Source organism: Nothobranchius furzeri, chromosome 9, assembly GCF_043380555.1.
Source record: "Nothobranchius furzeri strain GRZ-AD chromosome 9, NfurGRZ-RIMD1, whole genome shotgun sequence".
NCBI classification, from domain to species: domain Eukaryota; kingdom Metazoa; phylum Chordata; class Actinopteri; order Cyprinodontiformes; family Nothobranchiidae; genus Nothobranchius; species Nothobranchius furzeri.
The window spans coordinates 48,997,150-49,025,144 of NC_091749.1; the positions used below are offsets into that span (position 1 = coordinate 48,997,150).

Below are 27,995 nucleotides of genomic sequence, written 5' to 3' on the forward strand. Positions count from 1 at the left end.
TTTCTGGAGGAATTTAATGCGAACAAAATCAAAATTATTAGAAAAATAAACAATTGGTTTAATTTACTAATTCTGACCATAGTCGAAAATATTTAAACAAAGCCAGTTGACTAGAGCACAAAGGGAAACGATTGGTTTGTGTGTTTGATTGGTAAATGGTTAATTTTCCTGCAAATAAACTATTTTTTGTTTATGTGCCAAGATGGCAAATCTTCATAAACTGGACAGCTTTTGGAATACTTCACATGAGGTGGGCATTCTGTAGCTGCCGGAAACCACGTTCTCACACATCTAAACCACCTTCAGTATCTGTAAACCAATAAAAGATCAAATCTTCAAGTGGTCAGTCACAAGACTCTCAGTTGGAAATAGTTATATATTGGAATTTATTCATTGGAAATACTTCAGAAGACGATAAATTACTATTATCTAACATTCCTGTTGCATTTGAACCACATTTTAACAAACTATTTAAACAACTATCAGCCCATAAATAAAAATAAACACATCAAATTCCCCTAATACTGTTGAACACTGTGCATATAGGAATAATGTTAATAGAAACACCGAACATAGCAAAAAATTTGTAAATGAGGGCAAAAATATCTAATCTATTCATACAATTTGTACATTTCAGCTAAAGTGGATATATTTACACAAAGTGCAAGCAGGCACTTTAAACATGGTCATAAGCTGTTGCTTATATAAAATGTGCTAGATTTTGTTCCATTTCTACACTGTAACACTCAAAAACATGTAAAAACTACATCCGGTGACCTCTTTGTTACAGTGACAGATTTATGCGAGTGCTGGAGGCAGACTTTTGTGTGCACTTGCTAAACAGACGTGACCATAGCTAATTAACTCTGGATGCAATTATCAGCTTGTTATTTATATGCAAATCTGCTGTGAAAACTCTGCAAAATCTAAATAATATCTTGTGAGACGGCTCTGCCATCCTCACCCTCGGTGTAGTGAAGTTTAAAAATTGGGTTGCTTTGTTTCCTTGTTGGTTTTTCCTGCTAAAAAATGTAAAATCAAGCCTCTACAAAAGTGGGTAGTAACTGTTCATCCAGGAATGTTTAAGTTATGGTTGTGACTGCACTCTGCAGGTGACATCTTCAAGGCAAGGTTGTCATAAATAAACAACAAAAAAAAGAAAACAATTTGAAAAAAAAGAAAGAACAAAGCACGTGCCTGCTGAGAGTTTTCAGAGACGAGCCTTTTAGATTTATCTCACTGATCCACCAGCCTTCTCCATCCTGCATTCCTCCCAGGAACATGATCACAGATCATTTCATGAGCACAGCCATACAGACTCTTGGTGCCTTTGCTTATAAAGAGCGTACATACAACAAAGATCTAGATAAATAAATGATTAAAGAGGGCATCCTTAATGCACTCGTTTTGAGATTTACCCTCTGCATCACATTCTGTACTGTTCGTTGCCACTTTTAGAAGCCACTCCCTCTAAGTCCTAAGCTTTTCCACTTAGGCTTTGAACGTGTGTGACATCCAGGTATAATCCTATAAATCACAGTCAAAGGTCCCTGCACTTTAAACTGTTTCATTCAGTTTGTCCTTTTTAAAGTTTTGTTAACCTTTGGTTTAACGTTTAAGTACAAGATAGCATCCCAGAAATCCTACCTTTAGCCCTTATAGAATTTAAACGTTCAATGTATTTTTTTTTTCTCATCCTTGTTATAAATTTTACTGGCAAGGTCATTGTTCCGACACCTGTATTGCTTTTATTCTCAAGCCTGAGAAAAAGAAAAAAAAATTGATGCAAGAAAAATGAGTTGCAGAATAAAAATTGGTGTTTTTTCTTGACAAGACAGAAGGAAGCCACATTTAAGGCCCTGAGAGTGGTTGTTTAATTTGTTTGCAGAGTTGCATGAAATGCACAAGTTCAAAACAGATTGTGCAGATGCATGACCAAATACAAGGTGCTAATACAAGAAATCCTTCAGTGTCCGCTCAGAAGGTTAACAGATTTCTCTCAAAGACGTGCAGAAAGTTTGTTCTTGCAGTAGAGTACCCATCCTCTGTTGAATTAGTTCACTTTCTGTGTGTACATTTTCTTAGTGTTTGTATAGCCACTTCCACAGAAACGTAATTCTGGCGAAACCCAGGGGGTAAGGTGTTGAACATGTTTACCCAAAGTTCCACGGTTCCTCCTCAATAAGAGAAAACTCTTGAGTCTTGCCATTTTTGCCGTTAGTAACCTGTAAGCAGTTATCAAAAATAGAGGTTTGTGCCAAGGCACCATTTATTATGAATATTGATTGGTTGGGGCAGAGAAGCCATTGATTTGGTACATTCAAGGCCATAGACCTTAGGAATGAATTTCGTATGTAAAATCCCAAATTTTCGACAATTTTTTACCATCATATAAAATTGCAATTGACAAAAATCCTTCTGTTAACATGTCTTTGCCACGTAGTGTACATGAAAACTTCAGCATAGATCTTCAAAGATGGCCATGTATTGTATAGATTCTCTCCCCAACCGAATTACAATACTCTTCATTCATTAAAAGGCAGTGAAATATCAACATTTCTGATTGTATTTTAATTAAGCTACAGGAAAAGAATCTCAGACAGGGATCTCACATATGTATGGCATCTCTTTAGATGCCATGTGGTGAATTAGCAGTCTTTATGCATACCACTAGCAACAAATGTTGTAAAAGTGGCCAATGATTGGAAACTGTAATTTGGTCAGGGCTGCCATAAATACATGTCCAATTAAAAAAATAAATAAATAAAAGAGAGAAAACAACACCACAACAAAATACAACTCAAATAAAACAATGCAAAATAAATGACATTAGGAAAGATTAATACTTAAAATTAAATAAATAAAAATCTGTTGGATATATAAGACCTTTTTTTTAATTTGTACAAAAACAGCAAACTTTGTTAAACCTGGTATCACAAAAACTGCTCTTTCATGAAATGTATTGGTGAATAAATAAATATATGCATATTTATTTAATTTTTTCACCATTTAAAAATATTTTCATTAATGAAAATATTACTTTCACTATGAACAAAGACACAAATACACAAGTCATAAAAAGAAAAAAAAAACACTGACATGCACTCACACACAAAAAAAGAAGAGCCAAGCACAGTTCTGAGGGGGTTCTCTACATACATGTCTCTATGTCCGTTAACGTGACATGTACCTTGCAGTCGTTTATCAAGATTGAGTTGTGGTGAGCATATACATTCTGGTTGGTGTTGTTTTCAAAGAAGGATTGTGTCTTTGCCATCTCAAAGTCATCCATCCGACACTGTTGGGCATCAAATGTGTCCAGTTCATCCTTGGAAAGGTGGTACACAATACCTGCTCCATAGGAGTCCCCTACCACATTGACTGAGGTACGGAAACGATCGCTGTACGATGGTAAAAAAAAAGGAGATTAACAAGATTTAATGGAAGAAATTTTATTTAAAAACTAAATAAACTAACTGATAAAAGAAAAAAAGCTACAATACATCTTGAACTGGTTTTGACTATTCAGTTGAGTACAGACCAAATGTTTTCCAAAAGTGAATGACAATCCCTCATTTTTTATAAAGATTGTTAGTCTTTGTGATAAAAGTTTTGTATTAGTCTGGCCTGCTTTCTGTTGCAATTACATTGCTTAATAATATTTTAACATTTAGTCAAGCAGTAAAACAGTCCCACATTGGATTTGCTGAGCTGTGTCTTGATTGTGCTGCCAATGCTGACCTTTATTTAGGTCAAATGCTATTTAAAGATAGCCTAGAAATCTAGACCGTCATTTACTGAAGCAAAATGAGTTTGCTCTGCATGTCGGTATATCCACGCTCCATTGGAACCTCTGCAGCCCCGGCCATTATTGTGGCTGACCAAATCAGAGTTTTATGCCATGTTGTGGAGTTGCTAATGCTAATGGTTAGTTTCTTCTAGCTGTGATGCGCTCTGCTCTCTCCTGGATGCTAAATTAACAAAAGCCTTCCCTGCTGCACGCCAAGCTGGGAGAGTCCATGAATGCTAATTTTCAAAGTGACGTGGAAATGACAGGCTTTTGTAATCTGAGTATTTCCTATTGGCAGCTAAGGCAGAAAATAGGGGTAGAAGACTATATCCACGTTTCATGTTCAACCTGCGTTTTACATTCAAAGTGACCAACCATATTTCAAAAATAACAAGTCAAAAAACATTTCCCAGTGAACTGGGCCAATTGTTAATAAAACAATAAATTGTTTGAGATTATTTGGTGATGAGACTGAATGTTTAGTTGTGGTACAAACAACCAAAAATATATTTTACCCTGCCTGGGTATTGATTTCTACATGTTAAATAGTAGTGTCAGTGGTGATGTTGAACTCACAGAAGCCAGTCGACAGCAACCAAGAGGCTGATGTCCTGTGTGGGCAACCCCACCGCCGTCAGGATCAGGAGCATGGTCACAAGTCCAGCACTGGGAATGCTGGCTGCTCCAACACTGGCCAAGGTAGCTGTCATACTAAATGGGAAGTAAATTCACCTCTTAAATAGTCAGACCACATTTTGTTTGCCCATTCACTAATTTATATTTAGAATCAAACACAATAGATACTGTTAAACAAAATATTGTGTATTTTATGGAATAATCTGTCAAACTAGGACTAATGACAGAATTAAATGGGAAAATGAACATAATTTTAATTAAAACATAATGATGCACTGAAGTTTCACTGAGGATGTGTTTCCTAGTGTAAATGGTTCAGATCTTTTCAAATAGATTTCAATGAACAATTAATAGCTCACCTGTTGTTGGTAGTTCTTTGACCTCTGCTTGCAGAGACAGATTTGTTCTGATTGGATTGACTTGGCTTGTCAAGAACAAAGTGAATTGCTGCCATCTTAAAGCAAATCTAATCTAAGAAAAGACTTTCACTCAAGTTTGTGCTTACCCTTACATCACCATCTGTTTTATTCGAAACATTTATTTATGTATTCTTTGCAAACGAATAACAAATGTTAGCAAAAGCTAGCTGCAGCACTTTGCTGACTTTTGGCAGAAGTTGGATAAGACTTCTGTCAGAATGATGCAAACATGCCAACATAAAGGCTAGTCTAAGAGTATTCACAGGAACATTCACTTTGGTCTTGATTGTGCTTCTAGCTGTTAGTTCATCAATCCAATCAAACTAAACTCTGTTTCTCTAAACTGAGTTTGTTCTAATTTTCAACAAGGTGTCTGTTGTGAACCCTTTCAGTTGTTTAACCTTCTCCTTGTGAAGCCATTTTTTGAGGGGAAAATACATTTCAAAATGATCTTTAGCTCTGAGAAACAGAAATCTCATTTTAGAGTGGCTCTATTGGCAAACGGTTAGCATCCTGTACAATGAAACATCTTTCTGTTACCGCATTCTCACCTGACAGTGACTATCTGGCCCCAATCCAGCTCAATCCCATTCATCTGAGCAATGAAGATGGCAGCCACAGCCTCGTAGAGGGCTGTGCCATCCATGTTGATGGTAGCACCAACAGGGAGGACGAAGCGAGTGACTCTCTTGTCAATGCCCAGGTTGTCCTCCAAGCACCTGAATGTCACAGGCAATGTACCGGCACTATGGAGAACAAAATAAAATATATTTTGCATAAAATAAAATATGTTTTGCTTAAGGATAACAGTCAGTCACAAATGTGTGTGTATGTATATATATGTATATATATATATATATATATGTATATATATATATATATATATATATATATATATATATATATATATATATATATATATATATGTATATGTATATATATATATATATATATATATATATATATATATATATATATATATATATATATATATATATACATATATATAGTTTCATAGACTGATTCAAGCTGCAAACTGCAGACCAAATTTGTCACAAAAATTTTGAAAAACATGTATTTGGTTACTAATAAATTTTAGACTAATAGATATTGACTTGACCATGGTATACACTAATTTCTCTTCATATTGTTTGAGCTACCTTGTAGGTAAAAAAATTGTTTATTCAGTTAAAACCATTAGCCTTGAAATCTAGAAGGAGTGTGGCAGAAGCACAAATGATTTTGCTCTGCAGGTCGGTCTGGCCAAGCTCCATTTTAACCTCTACCATTGGACTGAAAAGTTTTGTGTTTTACCCATCACAGAGCTTTATCAGTCTGGTGGGTGGGATGGTATTGTGATTCAGCAAAATCACAAAGATGGCGATGGCTTGTTTGAAATGGCTTTGGCATCAACTTTGGACTATTTAGACTTGGGCTTTTCTTTGAGTCAGAAGCAGATCGAGGTATGTAAATCTTTCATTTAGAATTACGTCTTTGAGAGTATATGGCAGACTGGTCCATTGACTGACATCCATAGTGGTAAGTACGTCACTTTTGTTGTTGCTCTGTCTATGGGTTGTGGCCAGACTGTATATTCACATATCTGGGATGGCTTGCCAGGCTATAAAACCATCACATCTAGTATAAAATGTCAATGAAATGAGAAAGAAGCTTTACTGTTTCAGGTTTTAAAATGATGGTAAAAATATTTCACATGATGGCAATTATGCTGTTGCTCTGGGAGACCAATTTCTTAATGATTTATTTAGGTTCTAATCATTTTCAGGGCTTTCTGCAAGTCTTTGAACATTTCTATTCCAACATATGTTCTGGAGAAACACTGTAAGTTCACAAAAGCCATAAAGACATCAGATACATCAAATGGAAACCAAATCCTATCATACCTGGATGCTGTTCCAAGAGCCGTGACCCAAGCCTGGAATATTCCCATAAAGAACGTGAAGGGATTTTTCCTTACTATCACAAAATAGATTAGTGGAAGGAAAATTCCTCCATGAATGATGAGGCCTACTATCACAGTCACCATGTACATCCCCAACTGCTTTGCAACCATCTCCAAGTCAGCAATGGAGATGATCTTTCCACAGATAAGGCAGGCAATACCGACAGGAGAATACCTGAAGACATACACAAGGGTCTTGTTATAAAATTACGTTTCTTTTTCTGAACACAGCAAATATCCATCCAATGGAGCCCAAATCCACTCACCACATAATTGCGCTCACAATCTTCATAATAATCTCATTCAGAACGTTGAAAAACTCCAACATTAGCTTGGCCTTCTCTCCCATTTTCCCCATAATGACTCCGAAACTCACAAAAAATCCAATCAAACCTGTTCAGCACAAAATACAAAAAGACTAATTTAGTATGAAAAAGAAGTTCTTTTGAAAAGGGGACTGCTTATGCATTATTTTCATTACAGTTTTATTCAGGCAAATCAATTTTCATTAGATAAAGCATACCAGCACACGGCGTTACGTTTACATCATTTAGCGATGTCAAACAGGAAATTATCATCATGAAATACGATAAATTGAACCTTTGAATATGTTTATGGAAATTAGTTTGGTGTTCTATAAAAAAAATACATCATGGATACACATATTACAACTAAATCTTCAAGAAAATATATCTTTACTTGGTATTATACAATCAATGTGGAAAGTCAGTTAGTTTCCTTTTCTAACAGCAGCCTATCTCAGACATTCTGTGGGTTTGTGTTTAAATTTCCACCTACCCAGGACATTCATCCCACTTTTGAACTGCAGCGACCTCTTAACTGTGAACTGCGGAGGTGCTCTAGTCCTGTTGGTTGGTACTGGTACTTTAGTTGTTACTGTCTGAATCTGGGCAAGAAGCAAACATGTACACACAAAAGAGAAAAATAAAACGTTGGCGCAATTGACATTTTTCATTATATGGGGTGTGAAAATCCTCTTAAGACGCCTACCTGCTGGAAGCAGGCCTGTACCAGATTCTCCGGGAAAAGGTTTCGAATGAGGTCAAACAAAGCGTCAACGCTGGAAACTTCGTCATTCTTCTTTCCTATTCCGAGGTTAGCCCTCAGTTTAGGATTCCCAGGATGGATAAGCAGCACAAGGATTACTCCCAGGACAGCGGCGATGACTGTTGTTGACATGTAGTACACCATTGCTCTGGAGCCCAAGCGACCACTCGATTTGGCGTCCAAACCGGCAAGTCCTGTTGGCAATAGAGTTCAGTAAGTCTGAAATCTCTGTAGGGGAAAAACTAGAAAAACATCTAATCTATTATTTCTAAACTTCATAGACTTTTCACTTATTGCTAGTAAAGTAATGCATATAGTAGAAGACACAGAAGTTAAGAATTGTTAGATAATTAATGTAATTACATAATGCTGACTTGTGTCACATTCACCTAGCTTACATCTTTAATCGTGCCATTAGAATGTCTGCCCATCTGTTCAAATAATGTCAGGGCTGTTTGTCTGCTTTGCCACAAGCGTGTCAGATTACTTGCAAACACTTAATTAAAGCATGGCTTGTTATCTATGAGACCTGGCTGCTGTCAATCTCTCATCGTCCGAAACTGATCTGTGGGATGGGTGCCCTGTACACTGAGTGGGAGGAGACTAGCCTTGGGTATTAAAATGTACACAGAAGTTAAAGTAGTTACTTCGGAATGATTATTACTAGTGCCAGAGTTCAGTTCTGTGTCTCTTTCTCTGCTTTTTGAGATATAAAATCAAGGTAACTGAAGCTAATGAATCGTTGTCATGATTGGAGTTTATCTGTGCCCCTATCAACAATTCACTGGAATTAAAACCACTGATAGACTGACTGGTTGAAGGAGGAGATTCAACGAGAAAGAGCCCCATGGACTGATAACTTTACAGATTATTGGTGTTTGGTGGTGGGGTTAGGTGCATGTGAAAAGTTGTGGAGGGGTAACGGTCATTGTTTGCATGTTCTAAGGCTTAAAGCTGTTATGGCAAACCTGCTAAGCTAGGTTTTGAACACAAACACGGTCACTGAACACTTAAAATGTTTAATTATAAGTGGAAATTAAAATTTTCGGTGGAAACATAACAGGTCTAAGTTGACCAGGATGACCTCTTAAAGTACAAAAAGCTAAAGTCCATAAATGAGAAATTATTCTATTTATGCAAATATGTATTTGTGAGATATTTTCTCAGGTTTGAACAAATGTTTGAATCTGTGAGCTGTAATCTGTAATGATTTGCGACAATAGTTTAGTTCTGTAAAGTTGATGTTTTAAAAGAAAAACATTTTCACCAAGGAAAAAGATCTGTTCATATCACAAACTTGTTCATATCACGAAATTGTTTAAACTAGGAACCAAGATAGAATTTTATAACACACTTTTCAGTTTGACTCCATGATAATACACACAGTTTTACTGTTTCAACTCAACTTCCAGCTAACAACACACGCTGTGCAACCTCATTTCAGGCCAGTCATTAGCAAATTCAGCAGAACATTGATGCAGCACAGATATCGTAGCTCACCCACCTGTAACCAGACTGGAAACCACAAGAGGTAAAATAAGCATTTTCAGCATCCTCATTAAGATCTCCCCAGGGAAGGCAATGATCATTATAACGTCAGCAGGGAGAGGTGATATGTGCCGCAAGAGCATTCCGGCAATGGAACCAAGAAACACACCTGTCAAATTGAGAACGCACATAATAAACACAAAACCAGGTGACTCTGAGCAGTGAAGTAAAACATTTCAGTGCTTCCATGCACACGTGCTCCAAAAAATATATATATGTCAACACTTTTGCTGCGAGCAGTAGAATCTCACACTAAGCTCATTTGAATTTCTCCTACATCATATCTGTTCTGAGTGAGCTCTTATTCCTATAAATATTGTACTTGTAAAAAAAAAAACTCAAATATAGCTGCTAAATGAATCATGCCAACTAAGTAACTGGACTGCAGTTTTCTACTCAATCAGGCTGCACCTGTGGGCAGGTTTTAAATAGAAGAACACCATTTATTACAGATGGGGCAGAAACAAAGCTTTATTATATGTCAGATAATTCCTGGCCAGTGCTGCAAATCCAGTTTACCTTTTAGGAGATTTTGTAGACATATTAGCACAATGCAGCACAGACAGTGGATCATAATACAAGATGGTCCAATACATAAAAGGCTGAAGTTGCTCTCTGTTGAGCTACTGTTTTTTTATTTTTTATGTGTGGGTGGATTTTTCCTCTGATGTTCCAAGTTCCTCTTACAGCCCAAAGACACGCAGCTGCTCCGATTTTGGGAGCCAGGTGCAGCACTTGCTCTCCACTGATTGCACATGCAATGCATGATAGGAAACACATGGCGCTCACCTGACGTCGCCGGTGGGTTTAAATGCTGGACGAGCATCGCATTGTGTTTTGTTCATTTTTGTTTTGTTGTTTCACAACAAAACATTATTTACTTTATTCCATAAGATCACATTTTCAGAGAATCTCTGAAGACCACAAGAAAAAGTGTGAAGTGTTTCAAAACTTTTGCAGGAACATGAAACATGAAGGTTCTTCAGAAGTACTTTTTTACAGCAATACTTTATGAAAATAAATTGCAAAAAAAGAAAAAGCACCAAATACGTTTTCTTGAATTGGCCTGAATAATGACATATAAACAGATTAGATTATTATAATAAAACTTTAATACATCAGTCTTCTATCTAGTGGGATTTGAGCATCCCTGTGACTTCCTATGCAGATTTTAAAGCCTGCTGGGAACTCTCACTCGTCACTCAAGCGTTTCATCCGTGCACCTGCTCTTGTCCACTTATCTGGTGACCCAGTTCATGTCAAGCCAGTGTAGTGTTTTAAATGTGCTTCTAACCCTAGAGAGCCTGTGAACAGGAAGTGTGGGGACTGAAGATAAATGGAATGTGTGTGTACTGATGCATGCAGCAGGACTATATAAACTTACCTAGGATTGTGAGTGTAAGGACCATGTTCTTCATTATCTTTTCACAGAAAGTGTTACAGGGATTCTCAGGAGTCTCCACGATTGGTTCGATGTGGCTCTCGCTCATCCTGACTTCCACTTGCTTCTGCATTTTGCTGGAACTGAAAAACTGTCAAGAGAGAGGAGTTGATTCTCATAAGTAACTGTAATAATTACATAGGTAGTTATGCTCAGTAGGTTTAAGGTATTTCAGGTCATTCTGCTTTGTGAAGAATTTAACTTGTGTTTGTTTCCGTTTCTAGATGTTCTCATCGTCCCTGATCTAGTCCCTCATTGTTTTGTGACCTTTTCTGTTTCTTGTTGAATCGCACTAAACCACATTTGAACTTTTACAAACTTTGTGGTTTTGTCACTTTTTGTCAGTCCTTCTTGGTTTACCTGGATATTTAATCTCAGCATAGCTTTTGGCCTTTTTGGTTGGACATTTGAATCCTCCTTTGACTACACATCACAACACTACAACATGTGCCTCAGTAAATTAATTTTGAGCATTTTTTTTTATATTACATCTTCTTGAAGCCATAATAGTCATACAATAAAAAAATGAAAGATTGGAGGATAGAAGGGTACATTTCACAGCAGCGGGCCTGCCAGCTTTGGTCAAGCCTAAAAGTCAATGTGAGTTAGTGGAAAGTCATGAGAATAATTAACTGTCATTGAGGTTGTGGAAGGTCAGTCAGCAGCATGTCACACTGGGCCTTCAGCAGAGGATGTGAATGTACATTTTTTCCAGGGGTTTTAATGAATGCTGTGTTTTCTCATTGTAGTCTGTTTTTCATTCAACTTTTGTTAGTTTCTGTGTTTTTCTGTTGCTTCAAACAACAGCCTTCTGGTTCCACTCACGCTTGATTTATGCTTCTCTGTCTATGTGGGAGCGGAGAGGCACAATGCCATGAAGCATCAACGCAAAGGCTCTGCAGCCGGCCCGCATAGGGTGACAGAGACACGCCCAATTTTTTAACAGTCCATTGAAAGCAATGAAAAGAGCAAGCATGTGATTGGTCAGGAAGACACTTTCATAATTCATTAGCAGCCCCACTATCCCCCTCAAAAAGCAAGCGCAATGGTGGTAGTGCCTTCCAGAAAAGCATTACTCCTTCTGGTGTCCTGGCTGGGAGTTGCTTTGCAACAGGAAAGTCCAAAGAGAAAACATCTCCGTCAATGCATGTGCGCGATTCCACACCCGAGCTGTTGGAGATGTATGAATCTGACAGCAGGAGGCTGTTAGGTAGAAGTTTGTCTTGTAATCGTTAGATTACTGGTTCAACCCCAGGCTAATTTCTTGTATGTCATGTGGCACTTACACACTAGCATTGGCTCCACTCCGCCTGGATCGGGTTGGGAGTGTTGTTTATTTAGGTAGTCTTGGATTTTCTAGTGCACAACCGGAAGCCTTTTCAACCCTCTTCCCGAGGCGGTCTACCTGGAGCCGAACAAGGTAGACACAACCACTGCCGGCTGATTCACGCGTACCAATAGAGGGAGACTCCAACTGGAAGATAGAATCAGCCCGCAGGAACTTCCCACATGCGTGATTCATGATCGTTCTGGATGCTGTGGAGTTAATGAGGCTCTGACTGAAGCCCTTTTTCTCTGTTCCTCACTGCTGTGAGGACACACACACACACACACACACACACACACACACACACACACACACACACACACACACACACACACACACACACACACACACACAGTGCTGCCAGACAACAAAGCAGGATGTCAGAGAGTCTCCAAAAGCAAGACTCAGGCTGCCTTGTTTAATAATGTTAACCCTTCTCTGCGCTCTTTTGCCATATCCACGGGCTCAGAGATGTGCTCATGACATCACAGACCACAGACTACTCGTGCTCAATCACATCTGCATTCTTAAGGCAGACACCCTGCGGAGAAAACTAATTTCAGCTGCTTATATTTGCGATCTTGTTCTTTCGGTCACTACTCATAACTTGTGACCACAGGTCAGTAAATCGAGAGCCTTGCCTTCCAGCTCAGCTCGCTTTTCACCACGACAGAGCGATACAACACCCGCATTACTGCAGACACAGCACCAATCTTTCCCTCACTCATGAACAAGACCCTGAGATACTTAAACGCCTCCACTTGGGACAAGAGCTCATCCCTGACCTGGAGAAGGCATTCTATTCTTTTCTGCCTCAAGACAATGGTCTTGGATTTAGAGGAGTTGATTCTCATCCCAGCTGCTTCACACTCGGCTGCGAACTGCTCCAGCAAAAGCTGGAGGTCACTGTCTGATGAACACAAGTTTTATATATTTTGCAATACTTTTTGTTTAATTGCACAACTTAAAAACGAGCAAAGGTTTATGGATTATATTCAACATTCCTCGTTTATATTCATGTCCATGTCATTAGTTCTGCTGTCACTGGCCAAATCTGAAACCGTTTGCATGTAAATGAATCCTAATCTGTGCAGAGAATTCTCAATTCTATATTACCACCGCAATGTAAATCTAAGCCCCTCAAGATGTTGTATGATCTGTGGCAGTTTGCAGAATGACGTAATCTAGACTAATTGTAGCAGTAGCAAAAGATTTTGCTCTGCAGGTCGAGCTAGTCATGCTTCATTGAAGCCTCAGCAGATCCACTATTGGCCCAAACAGTTTTCTGTCTGGCCAAAAACAACATTCTGCATTCACTGGGCGGGGTTTGCACTGCAATGGAGAAAAACAACAAAAATTATGTCGGCTCAAGAACAATGCTTGTTTGGAACCACTTTGGCATCAATTTTGGATTTGAACTTTTGCTTTTCTTTGAGGCATTAGCAGATGGAGGCACTTAAGTCTTTTATTTTGAAAACGCATGTGTTTGCTTCTTCAATGGTGTATATGGTCTGTCCTATTTACTGACATATAGCAATTACTACATCTCATTGTTCTTTGCTCTGGTTGGTCCTATTGCTACTTAAATGTGTGCAGAGACAGTTTGCAAGACAACCGTAGATTGCGCTCCCATGATTGCACTCTTTCAATGGTTCGTGACCAGAATATATTTCAAATATATAGAATGACTTGCCAGGCTAAGAATGAGGGTTTGCGGTAGCGTTCTCAAAGCTTGGTAATTCCTCATGTAAATGAATCCATCCCACTATCTCTTGAACAGAGGCCTCGCTGAGCTTCTAAAGCAACAAGAAGCTCAGGTTTGTTGTGTTCTAAATGAAAGCCTCTTTGACTAAAGATCAGCGTTCTCCTCGGCGGCCTTTAAATCTCTGCAGAACACAGACGTACAACGTTACATAACCACAAAGACCTATGGCAACCCTAACGATCTTGACCTCAGTGACATCAAACTCAGCAACAAAAATCTACAGAATAAAAATTCTCTCTTTTAGGAAAGACTGTGGATTTAAGGAACTCTGCCTCAATTAGAGTACTTTCCTGCAGAAGAAGAACCAGGAGAATTTTACTGGGCTAACAGCAGAAACAAAGTCTTAGTTAAATCACGTACTTGTATAAAATTATACAGAACATTTAATCAAACACTCCACAAAGTATTTGATATGTCAGAATTTGGATTGAATTTACAATAGAAAGTATACAGATAACCTAGGGGCTGAGGACAGATCAACTGCCAAGTCAATGAAGCCTGTCTGATACACTGTGCTCTGGCCTTAATGGGGCTTAAGCTGTTTAACAAGGATAAAATTAGACCATTCAGTACACAGGCGATTGAGTTACGTAACAAAACAGGGACCTCTAAGGAAAAGTCAAGGTGTCACCATCACCTGCATGAAAATGAAGGGCATTGCTAAATTGACTAATTTGAAAGATGTTCTGTTTTTTTTTTTTTTTGGGCAGACTGGGATTAAAAAAAGCTCTAGAAACACTAGCTAAAACCATGTAGATTTAGTGGTAGGATTAGCCTGCAAGCCGTGCAACGTTTCGCACAGGCAAGCTGTTTTATCTTTCTTTTTTGCAGCAATTTTGCATCAGTCGTCATCACCTATTGACCAAACATAAGTTATTCTAGCAAAGAATTAGGATTAGAGGGTGAATTTGTGGGTTCAAAGGGCAGAAGGCAATGGAGTAGCTGTGCTGTGTTTGAAAGCAATTTAAAAAGAACTTTTGTTATTCATCACACATGCCACACAATGAGTATGTCTGGAAAACTAGACTTTTACAACATGCATACAGACCAAAGCTTTTATTGCACCACTGATTAAAAGTCATTCTTTTAGAACTTTAACATCTGTATTTTGCACATGAAAAACACATTAAAACATGCTGCTAATAACACTTACCAGATGTATATTACTGGGGACTGAAAATGCAATTGCAACGAGATATCACACACCCAGTGCACTCGGTGAGAAAATTAACAAAGCCATGGTTTGTGCAGGAGTAAACAACCAAAGAAAATCTTAATCCTTTCGTTTCTTAATTATGTCCAGATCAGTTCCTCTTCAACTGTTGCTGTATATCCACAATCCCAGTCACAGATGCCTAATCTTTCAGCTGCAAAAAGGTGTGGAGAGCTAAAGTGACTGAGCGAAGGTGTGACTGAAGGCTCCCAGACAGGAAGGGTGGAGTCAATCTGCTGGGATTAGAAAAAGGAGTAGAAATCCCTGTTGGCAACTTTTCTTGACTTTGTTTATTTCCCTTTCAGAATAAAGGTTGCATTTATTTATGTATTGTTGTGATTTATCAGTGCAATGCAAATACATGTTAAACTGCTGTCAGTTTATCTCTCTAATGGTAAAAACTCCTAAACTTACAAGACATTAAATATAATCCATTACAGAATGCATGCTAGGGTGCTTGATATGAGGAGGGCGGATTTTGTTCTTCCTGGTGAACATCTATGCCAAGTAAAAATGGTTTTAGGCAGATCAATTATGATTATTTATCTGAACTAACGAGATTAAAATGGAGCAAAAAAAAGTTTTAATGAGATTTGTGCCAACTGATTTATTTGTGATGCCATATTAGCACAAAATGTGTTATCAATGATTTAAGGAACCGAATGTCAGGCTCTAAATAAAAAAGTGATTTGAACACTTGTAGTTCAAATTAATTAAGGCAAGTCTTCAAGGGAAGTCTGTTTGGCAGAATGAATGTTTGCTATCAAAGTGAAAGAATTAAAGATAGAAGTGATTCTTTCTGCTTCATGTTTTGAATATGCAAAAAGTCATGAAGTATTTTTTTGCTTAACAGCTTGATCAACAGTAAATTAAACTATATTTCTTAGAGCTGTGTGCTTTTTGAGCTGCTCTTGGCTGAGAAAAAAATATATTCAATGACTCCAGCTCAGAAGAGTACACCCTTAGTTGTTTCAACAGATGCTGCAGCTCATGTGAGTCTGCATTAGCAGTCACATCTGTTCAGTTCAGCTGAATATGCCCTTTCTGCTTGTAGGTGACCATGGCATCTTTTTGCTCTCATATAATGCTGCATCAATTGGCAATGGCCTTGCAAAGATGCCACTGAATTAGCATTGGCTTTATTACCAGATGCATTTGCTTTCTTGGACATTTTTTTACCCTATATCTTCCAAAAATGTATTACTTTCTGACTAGCTAGATGCAGAAAACACACGCGCGCACACACACACACACACACACACACACACACACACACACACACACACACACACACATATATATATATATATATATATATATATATATATATATATATATATATATACACAGATCACCAAGTGAGAAGATTTCAGTCACCAAGTGAAAAGTCAAGCAAAGAGCACATGGCAAAACATTTGTCCAGCGTCTGCCATGCTAGTTGCTCCGCCTCTCCTCTGCTTTGCAACAAACTCACCTCATGTTGCAACACCTGACAATGCAAGACCACGCTTAGGCAGCAGGTCTCTATAATTAACTAATCTGTCCTGAGCCATCCTAATCACAGCACTACACACCAGGATGCAGAGAACAGGTCTACAGCTGTGAGATCATTGGAGATCTTTAAAACCAAAAGAGAAGCATCACTGTTTAACTGTAAAAAACATTAGGACACAATAAGACGTAAAATTGATCTATTCCCTTTTGTGAGCTTAATCTCTAAATGCCTAATTCTACGGACTTTGTAAAAACACAACATTCACAAGCCAGTGTCTTAAGTTCATTTCCAATAGAGAAAAATCAGTAAATACATAGATGAAAAATAATCAAAGGCCATTTACACCTTCTACGATACTTTACAAAAACCTGAGCCAAAATGCAAAAGCAAGGTGTGAAAACACTGATCACACTTTCACCATTTTCATAAGATTAAGGCAGCAACCAGGTGCTGCTAATCAAAACAACTTGATTAAATGATCATCAGCGAGAATGAGCTTTTTTAACAAAGCAGACATTTTTGGCAGGATTTCATTTGGTGCATTCTGCTGCCAAGAAAGGGAATTCACATTCATTTTAGAGAAGCAATCATTCCCACCCATCAGTTATATGGGTATATATCAGTTATATGACACGAATCTTGAGAAGGTAATGCTTGGTTGCTACTGATACCTTCATCCCTCCAACACCATGGACAACCAGTGTGACATCTTCACCACGAAGGTTGAGGTTGCTTGCAGCTTTTTGGGTTATGTAGTTTGTGTCAGATGCCAGATCAATTAACGTCTCGATTCTCTGTCCATCGTTGGTGGTGACGTCAAGTAGCATCAGGATCACAGGGTACTCTTTTAGACCAGACTCCTCCAAAAGGACTTTCTCTGCAGCCAGAGAGCTGAAGGCTCGTGAGGCGACGTTGCTGAAAGCCTCACGACACTGCTGGGCTAGCTCTGGTGATAATTTGGAGAGGAACTCTTCTTGGACCTCTGTGTACCTCTTCCCCTCAGCTCTCCCTGGAACAGGTTTGGGTCTTTGTGATGAGGGTCTTGGCAAAGGGCAGAGAAGGTAATGATGCTGGTCTTTGCACTCTGGATTTCTACGCAGGTAGGTTATATTTCTGCATGGTTCGTTGTGGATCTCAGGCACTTCTTGCAGGCTCCGAGCTGCTGCACTGCATTCTTTTTCTCCTGTAGCTTTGTGGTAGTTCTAAACCTTCTGCAGATGTACAGTTTTCTCTTGTGCTTTGGGTTGCCACAGATGATGCACCCTGCTGGGTCACTTAGGGATTTAACAGTCTTTGTGCGGGCATACTTTGTTGGGAACTTTATTTTCTCCTTGGCAGGGTCTATGTCTCTTAGCTGATCCAACTGCTCATAGATGGATTCTTGAGATTGGAGGTATGCAAGTAGCTTGCCAAACTGGTTCTTATGAGTAACAGCATGCTTTGGGTCAGCAGCATGGGTAAGCCAGTCTTTCTTCAGAGACTCCGGTAATTTGCTTTCAATAGACTTTATTACTAACAGGTTCTTTATTCCATCTGCTTTATTTAGTCCGTTCAAATCATAGAGGGCCTTTTCAACTGCTTGGATTAGCTCGATGATTCTTCTTGGCTGGTTACTACGAACAGCAGGGATAGCTTGTAGCTCTTCGATGATCTTGACTGCAATGGTGGCTTGATTCCCGTAACAGTTCTCGAGGACTCTGAAGATCTCATCTGTTGATGGGTATGTAGATAGACGCAGATCTCTGGCAATTCTCTCGTCGAGGCTATCAAGTAGTTGGAACTTCTTCACCTCTACAGACCCGGTCGGTTCGCCTTGTCTTTGAAAAGCCTCCCATTCCTTTCTCCAGCGGTAGAAATCACGCTGGTTACCAGTGAACTTTGATAGAGCTGTGGCTTTCAGTTTCATGGCTGCAACAGGGGCTGTGCTGTGGAGAGTGACAGGTGCTTGGATGGAGTCCCTTTTCATTCTTTCTTCTCTGATCAGGGCAGCTTTCTTTGACACCAGCTTTGGAAGGGATGTCTCGAGCTCACTTAATCGACGATCAAAGTATCGCCTCTCAGGAGTAGGAGCCCAACGGTTCCATGACTGGTGTGCTTCATTTGCTTTGTGCACCAGGTCTTCTAGATGAAGAAGCATAAAATCATATGCCTCCACTGGTGTGTCAGGCTGAGTGGAGGAGACATTCTCAACCTCTACTTCTGCAATTTTTAGGGCGAGTGTTAGTTCTCTCTCACCAAACGAGATCCATAATGTCTCTCTGATCAGGTGCTTTGCCTCCTTTAACTTGAGCTCACATTCTTTCTCAGTCTTCTCGAGGTCAGCTCTTTGCTGGTTGCTAAACTCATGTGTACCTTCATCTTCACACTCTGCGATGTAAGCAGCCTCAAGCTCCTCATTCATAGCCATCACTTTGGAGCTCTCTACTGTGAGCTTCTTGAAGGCATCCTGTAGCTCCTCTGCAGACATTTCCATGTGTGTCCTTGTTATTTGGTTGGTAAGTCTGGAGAAAAGTCTTTTTGCTGTGGTTCGTTCTACTTTCAGTTCCTCAAGCGACTTTGACTCAGCCATGTTGCTTTGTTTGTTGTCGGGTTGACAGATGGCAGGTAAACGGTTCCCTCCAGGCCCCCAGATGGAGTCTTCTCCCTCTTTGTGGTGGGCTTTGGTGGAGTCTTCACTGGTCAGGGCCGATTTCCCACTGGCCGGGGCGGTTTTCACTGTCAAGTGTTTCTTCTTTCTGTGAGGTGTCTACACTTGAAAAGACTAGACTTTGGATTCACTCAGATATGTCTTTATTTGACCAGTTTCAGGATCATCAGTATCAGTATCAGGTGAAAACCGATAGCCTTTCAAGATCAAAGTCCTCCTCACAGCTGAATTGTTTGCTTGTTTGTCACACACTGGTTGAATGACTGCTGTATGCACCAAGAAGCCTCTGCTCTTGATTGCCTGATTTGGCTCACCTGGAGGAGCACACACCAGAGTTCACAAGCCCCCTCTGGCCAGTGTGAAAATTGCATGCACAGCTCATGTGCAGACACTGTGCAGCAGAGTCAGCATGAGAAGGAGACAGTTGACAAATGCTAAAAAATCAAGGCAGTCAGGGGTTTTCTGTTCAGAAAACGGTTGGCAGTGAATGAGTTAAGAAAACAAGCTGAAGCTGGCCACGCCCCCATCTCTCACTCAGGCTGCTATGAACTGAGATGCAATGTACCCATGAGGGGCTTGGAGTACAGCCACTGCTCCTTGACCCTGGAGAGTAGAGAGGGGGTTCTATGCAAATTTTCCCATCCGGACATTACTATCAAGGACACAATCAGGACAATTCCTAAAAATAGTCTTAAAACTGCTGGATGATTTATGTTTTACATTTGGAGTGTTTATAGATAGTTGCACATGGCACATGGCAACACAAAAAGATGCAAAAGCTGAATTTTGCATGATATGTCACTTTACCTCAGCTGTGTACAGGTAACCTGAGTGTTTATGGATATTTACACCGCCTCCAAAAGGATTTTTGTTAATTCAAAAAAAGTTGCTTCTAAACTCGTAACTGCACAAAAAGTTTGAATAACAACTAATTATGTTTGCAAGTTACCAAACTGAAGTATCCAAAAACGGAAAAGGCCAATTAAAAGTGTTTTGTTTCATTTATAAAATAGGCAAAAGTAATGAAACAAATAATCACTGTTTTCCAATTTGTCTTAAAACCATTTGCTTTCTGTTTATGATATTTTTATTTATAGTTTTTTGCAACATGTCTGCAACAGTTTATTTAGTCAAAAGACAAATTTAGAAGTACTGTAACATTTTAGACGCCCCATCTTAAATGTTACATTGAATTACATAAGAATAATAAGCAAAGAAATAATATGTCACACTCAACAGATCGCTTAAAATGGCAATTTTGCTAGGAGATGCTAGACATCCACCAAACATATAAAAGCTACATGAATAACAGATGCCAATTTAGGAATTATTTAAAAAGAAACTGCAACCAACTCGTGTAAAAATTGCAAAAGTTCTACTAGCTAAAAACAGCCAAGCATGTTTGCATAAGTTTGTCTAAACATCAGCATGCATCACTGATGATTTTAATGACATCTGTCTCAGAAGAGCATGATTTCAAAGCCTGAGCTCATTTCCAGCTTCTGATTAAAAGAGTTAATTGCTCTTAGTTATGCAAGAGATGTATATTTTTTTTAAACGGAGAAAAAGCACTTAAGTTGCTCTGCCATCATGTGTCCACTTGAGAGTAAGTGGAGCAGAGAAGGACATGTTATTATTTTCGTCACACACTCAGTTCAGCCCTCTCGTCCCTCATCACACAGAATATGACAAAACAAGGTTAAATGATGTGAACACTCTCACTTCATGTTTTAGCAGAGCTTAGGATGGAACTCTGATATTAGCTTCAGTCTCCATGGCTTCAAATGCTTCTTCTTTTTGAAAGTGCTCCTTAGCTGAGTGCACTTAATTCTGATGACTAAAGCTCTAAAATCGGTCGAGTATATAAATATTTCAGTTTGAAAACTAGATCTCAGGTTTTTGTTTGTTTGATTTTGAAATGTTTATCTTTACTCTTTAAAAAACACACACACAAAGAACATAGTAAGTAATAATTTTGACCTCTTCCTTGAGACATTGCTTCATAATATTACTTTTTGATGTCTAAAGGTGCTGCTGTGACTTTCAGCATAGTTAATGTTCTTTGGGAGAAAAACAGGTGAAGAATCGGGGCTTAGAGGCTTCCATAAATTATACTATGGCAAATATAAAAGGGCACTCTTAAAGCTATTTAGCATTTTATTGCTTGTTGTGACCGATGAGTTATTTCATGTTTAAAAGAGAAACCAGCAATCGGCCAAAGGCCTTCATTTAACCCTTGTATTGTGTTAGAAAGCTGTTTACACATGTGGTGTTAGCGGATCCATTTGGACCCATGATTTAAAAATGTTTGAAAATGCTTAAAATCACCAGTTTTCTTAAAATGTTGTTTTTCAGCTAATTGCTGGCTTACTATGTATTCATATAAATGGAACCAGTGTGTGAATGTTTTTTTAGTTGGCTCCACAGACACAGTATTTTAAAATATACCACTAGTTTTTGATTGCAAAAACTGTTTAAATTCACTAAATATATTTATTTTTCTTATAGAATGAGTAATAATAAACTAAATGTGTTAGCACTTTGAGATTTCATTGAAATGTAAAGTGCGTTACAAAATCTATTATTATTATTATTATTATTATTATTATTATTATTATTATTATTATAAATATTATGTTATATTATGTTATGTTATATAATATTATGTTATAAACTAATATTAAGAGTACATCTACAAAAAATATATATAATTTTTTCTACGGTATTTAAAATGATTAACAATAGTGACATCTTTAGTGTTTCGGGTCAAAACGGACCCGCATAGATAAATGGTAGGATAAAGACAACATGCCACTTCTTTTTTTTCCCCATAAAACCAACTTTTATTTAACCAGACCAATTAACCAAACAATTTTACCATAAAATGAACAATGATGAACAACCCTGTGTGTGTAGTTGTGTGCATGCACATGCACCTGCATTGACCATAAATTGAACATTGAAAATAATATGGTGTTAGCGCAGGCATGTTGTTCTGAATTAACCATAATAAACAACTAAACAATGGAAACAAACCATAATTTGAACTGTGTGTGTGTGTGTGTGTGTGTGTGTGTGTGTGTGTGTGTGTGTGTTTGTGCGTGTTGCTGATGTGGGCCATAACTGTACACATTGGGCCTTAATTGATCCTCAGAGCAACCCATAGATAGCAACCGTTGTAGATTTGCAACAGTTAAAACCTGCCTACCTGGTTACTCCACATACGTATTTCATCAGCATTTTTTTAACTCAGAAGTACCCCTGAAGGACTTAGTTGTTCGTCCTTTCATCAAGACTTATTTTGAGCCTGAGAGGGTTAAATGATGCATACAACAGCCAGTTTTCTCTGTCGGGTCATTTTGGACCCGTAACACCACAGATGTAAATATTTTTTTGAGACCTTTCGAATTTACAAAAATGGTGAAAATTGATTTTGCTGCATTTAAATAGGTGTGTCTGAGGATTAGAAGAATCCTCATTCCAGAAAAAAAAAAGTGTACTTTTTACACAGATAAATTTGAAAACGGGTACATTTTGACCCTAACACAACAGAAGGGTTAAGGTGGTCTTAAATTAAGACGGCTGGGGCTTTTCTGGTTACAGTCTCCCTGGGGTCCGTGCGCTCTGGGACAGCTCCTGGATCTCTGGGACTTGGAGCTCCCTCCTTCTCCTACACATCTTTGGGGGACAGATCTGTGGCCCCTCACACTCTCTATTGGACGCTCCTATAGAGAAACCTTACATAAACAAGCACGTGTACACACACAGGTGCTCACATGGTGCTCTCATAAGTACGTAAAGCTGTGGTTGGTACTAAATGCACTGTGATTTACTATCGCCTGATTGTTCAGTAAAACAATGTTGATTTTATATTTCCTCATTAGGCTGACTCAGTGATAGGTTGATGTTGTATTGCTGTGTGTCCCCCCTTTTTTTGGTTTAGTTTCCTCTTTCTGCAGATCTAGAAGCAGACTCTTGTTCATCATTGTCTCTTTCTTTCTTTTTCACCTCTGTCTCCGGTTGGAATGATAAATTATCCAAAACAATAACAATAAAGTTTTAAGTATCAGGCGTGAAATTAAAGCAGAAGCTTTTATGCTCCACCTGAGAGTAAATTTGTAAGGCTTGTCACCAGCATTCAGACATTAATTCTGTTAGCTTCACAGCCAGACAGGACAGAGAGAGAAAAATGAAAAAGGTGGTCTTTTAAAATGTGACTTGAAAAAATACACAACACATAGTGTGTACAATTTAGACAGAACACTGTTTATAGATGATTTCAATCACAGAAATGTCTCATAAAATTATTAAGGATCAAATGGTTTTTATATTAAATTGGACATTTGATGCATGCTCACCTTTTGCATTTTTGGTCTTGCCATGTGGGTCTGAACTGCCCCTCTAAATGTTTGAAAAAAAATCATCCATCCATTTTTTGTCAGTGTTTGGTTTTAGGATTTATGTGCCTTAAATGAGCCATTTCAAAAAAAGGTCCCCGTTTGTGACATTACAAAGATCATTGTGGAAGGTATGGAAAATGTCAAGAATTAAACTGCTGAGATTGCATTATGTGAGAGGGATTTAGTGCAAAGATCATCATAAACATGTTTTGTATCAAAAATACCAATAATTTCTGAAAAAAAGTTATGTTTCATTTAACCCTCTCAGGCTCAAAATAAGGCCTAGTCCACACCGGGGTTTTTAAAAAACGAATATCCGCCCCTCCAAAAACTTGCATCCACACCACCGCGTTTTAAAAACAAACTCTGTCCACACGTACCCGGATAAATACGTTGTTATGGACATGCCCGACCTGTAGGCGGCAGTACTTCCCCCGTTCTTAACCTCGTCCTTCGTTTGTGGTCTTCCGCAAGGAGCAGTAATTCCGCTTGCGAAAACAAATAAGCAGAAAGCGCTTGGACAATTGATGGATCGGGTAGTGACAGAGCGCAGCTCTGAGGGCTTCCATGATGCTGGCTAGTGTAAACACAGGTCGCACACATGATGTCAGCATTTTTTTGTCGCGGAAAGTGACGTTGCGGACCTTAAAACTCCGGTTTTGTCTGTCCACACGCAGACACCCAAAACGGAGAAAACACAGATCTTCACTTTGGCCGGAGTTTTTAAAAAGATCCGTTTTCGTGTGAAAAAACTCTGTTTTCGTGTGGATGACAGGCCAAAACGTAGGAAAATATCTACGTTTTGGCAGATCCCCGGCTACGTGTGGACAGGGCCTTAGTTTTGATAAAAGGGCAAACAATGAAGTCCTTCAGGGGTACTTCTGAGTAAAAAATGCTCATGAAAGCGTGTGGAGTAACCAGGTAGGTATGATTTAACACTGCAAATCTGCAATGCCTGCTTCAAGGGGGTTAATAGTTTGTCATTTAACCTGTAAAATTGTATCTACGCTCACATGACCTATCAAAAATGAGAGGAGTCTTTTATGGACAAATTCACCCTGGCTTTCACCCGGGGGTGTAAGCAGCTTGTAACAAAATAAAGGCACCTTACCCACGAGCTGCCATCCAACCAGTAGCAATTCTGTCGCAAAACGGGTGGGAAAGCAGTCCATGCTGCTGGCCCCACAAAGTCACACGTGCATTTTGAAGTCCATGAAGCAACAAAGAAACAAGCAAGGAGAAAGACAGCTGGATGTATCCAAAAAAGTTATGTGGCTAATTTTCTGTTCTGTTTACATCAGCTACTTTAATAGAATGTCTTTTATCTGCACGCGACTTTTACTTTGAAAGTTTCCAGATGTTTTACACTGCTTCTGTGTTCACCTTCCAGTCTCGCCCTATCTTAGCTGTGGAGTTTGACGTGTTTTGGAAAAACCACGTGTAAAAAAAATAGACTACAAACGTAGTGATAGCATCCCTTCACTTCTGGGATGTGTCCAAAACATTAGACTTTGCTGCCGGTGGAAAGGAATCTGTTCACTATAACGGTGGCTTTTGCAATGTTTACAAATACAATGAAAAGCCCGGGGTTAGACATCTTTCAGGACAAAGTTTTCATACTTAGACTAAGTGTGACAACAAAAAAAATCTCACATAATATTCTAAATCCAAGAAGTACATTTTAGGAATGACTCTCAGCTAAAAATAGAATGTTGCTTAACATCTATAAAATTGACAAAGTTATGGCTTTTGTTTTGATTACTAATGTTAATTAGCCTTGGTGGCCATCTTTTAGATAGACTAAAATCTATTGGGTGGTTCATGCAGTATTTTTATTAACAGGCTCCAACCATTAACTGCAAAAGTTAAAACAAAGATCTGGCATGATCAGTCAGCACCTTAAAGAATGTAGTAGATTAATCACAGTAAACAGCTCTTTGGACAAAAAATGTAAGTTGCCAAATCATCAGTCTGACAAAGAGATAAAGGAGGAGATGAGATGGCAGCTTAACAGGAAGATGGTGATAGTACAGGCTAGCTTAGACTGTTTTCCTCAGAATAATGGAGTGGTGTACTCTCTGGACTCTCAGTTCTGATGTATTTGAGACAAGACATCATTCACTCTAATATACCCATAAACTGTAAGGTCTCAACTATTCATCTTCTTGATCTTGAGTGCAATAACATGGGCAAGAATCATTTTATGACTTAAATGCTTCTCGAGCTTCAGTTTTAATGTGGTATGCCAAAAAAGAAGAAAAGTATGAACATAGCTGGGCTATCATTGAAAGGGCTGACTCACACCTAATAGTTGTGTTTTAAAAACCAGCGGGCCAATTCATTCATAAATGTAGACACAAATTATATTGTGTTGATGCTTCAAATAATTTAACTTTAAAAAAATACATAGTCCCAAAAATGTATGGAAGCCCATTTATGACACTTAAAATAAAATCATGGCCACCACCTATAACACAATGACAGGTTAGAACAGAAATATTATGATATACAAAGTAAAATGTGTAATTATGGTACTGTGTCCAATAATTATGGTTTTGTATCTCATAAGTATGACTGTATTAAAAAATGAACTTTTTAAAGTCATTATGTACCATCATTGCATCTCATAATGAACCTAAAACCCAGAATCATACGTTTCAATCATATAGGTGATTTTGCATCTCATGATTATAACTTGTAAACTCATAACTACTGTTTAACATCTAAAGGAATAATTATGACTTTGGAAGTTAAGTTTTGACTTTGTATCTTGTAAATGAATATCTGACATTCAAACTATATTACACTGACTTGGAAATAATTATGGCATACTGTATGACCACTTTTTGTTCCTTTGGCAGAAATGACCTTCCATGCTCTGTATTTTTGCTTTTTAATGGTTTTATTAATTGATTTGACTAATTGAGAGAATAAACCTGAAAGTTATTTTTATTCTTATTGTATTTAAACTTATAAATCATATGTTTCCTTGGTGTTTATTTGTATACATTAAGAAAAATAACTGCATTATATTCTCAACTATAACTAAAATTGATGCAACATTTTCTGGAATGTTTACATAATTCTTCTTAACATCTGGCGAGTCCTCTGGGGGGAAGCTAACACAGTCCTTCCCTCCTACATCAACAGTAAAATGAAAACAAATGAACAAAATTGAAAGGCAAATTATGGGTGAAGAAGACGGTATTTTGAGTTTGGAAGAAAGGTGCCTTAGAGCCCTCTGCTGGCCAGCTGTCCGTGGTATTAACATTCCTTGACATGCGGCACAGCAAAACAAACAGTCTGATGTGAAATCCATCAAGTTAATTTACTTGGAATTACAGTCTAATCCTTCAGGCTGTTCTTTTGAACTTCATCTTTGCGCAGCCTTGTCTCGAGTTGTGGTGGGAGTCGATCGCACACAGCATCATATCTTTACTGATGCACATGTGGCCCAAGGCGAGCTGTTTTGCATCGCTTTAAGAACCTGTCACTTCCACACTATGCATTAGCTGACATTAGTTCCTGTCTTGAGATGTAACGCCATTAATCTTTTAATTTGACAGTTCACAAATTCCAGCTTACTTCCAGACTTTGTGGACTGATGATTTTCAGTAGAAGCAGTGTGCCAGTATCCTGACGTGACCTAGATCAAGCCGTCATCAAGGGAGTAGGAGTGGGAATACAACCGAGCACCAATCATTACACTCAGGTATGCTCAGAATGGGGTCACATCCCTGACAGCGCTTGTCTGTAGCAATTCCTCTGCTAGACCTTTATTTAGATTTTAAAGTTGAACCTTACAGACTTCTGGAGTTCTAATCTTACAGAACTTTGCACAAGAAAAAGATGAAGATTAACCTTCCTGAGGGGAATGATAAGAGGTGCATGTAAAATTGATCCACATTTTAAATTTAAATGACCAAAACATTTTCTCTTTACCCCCCACAAGTAGTCTGGTGTTAATATCTGCTTCTAAAACTAAAACTGCTCACCTGTGGATGTCTTCGTGTCTTCAGTGCGTGGGATTTGTGGATGAAATTCCAGCTGTGTCTATAATTTAAGCAGCAAGCTCAATTTGCATCCCCTTCCCCAAGTGCAGCAGCAGAATTTTACCACTCTAGGGCAAAGAGTTGTAACCGAGCTAAACAAACACTCTAAGCATGCACAATGTGCTGACTGCTGTAGACACTGGGGTGGGGGATTTGAACTCTTCTCAGGTACAGGTAGGATGTTCTCCTTGTCTAAGAGTGGTGGATTAGTAGAACTTCAAACCATTTAGC

The 27,995-nt window shown here is 38.5% G+C and overlaps 1 protein-coding gene across 2 annotated transcripts; it reads right to left on the minus strand.

Annotated features, from left to right (window-relative positions):
* Positions 1 to 155: 155 nt before the first annotated feature.
* Positions 156 to 27,861, minus strand: LOC107381801 (excitatory amino acid transporter 2). Of its 2 annotated transcripts, none has more exons than XM_070554522.1 (11): positions 27,708 to 27,861; positions 10,809 to 10,956; positions 9,381 to 9,533; positions 7,820 to 8,070; positions 7,607 to 7,715; positions 7,075 to 7,201; positions 6,750 to 6,983; positions 5,397 to 5,591; positions 4,367 to 4,501; positions 3,191 to 3,401; positions 156 to 2,225 (listed from the first exon to the last, which is right to left on the minus strand). In XM_070554522.1, the coding sequence occupies exons 2-11, from the start codon at positions 10,936 to 10,938 to the stop codon at positions 2,154 to 2,156; spliced, it is 1,617 nt and encodes a 538-aa protein (XP_070410623.1). In that variant the 5' UTR covers positions 10,939 to 10,956; positions 27,708 to 27,861; the 3' UTR covers positions 156 to 2,153. The 2 variants fall into 2 exon arrangements, with proteins under 2 accessions (XP_070410623.1, XP_015809173.1); XM_015953687.3 differs by lacking the exon at positions 27,708 to 27,861 and adding an exon at positions 15,111 to 15,456.
* Between the last annotated feature and the right edge of the window lie 134 nt (positions 27,862 to 27,995).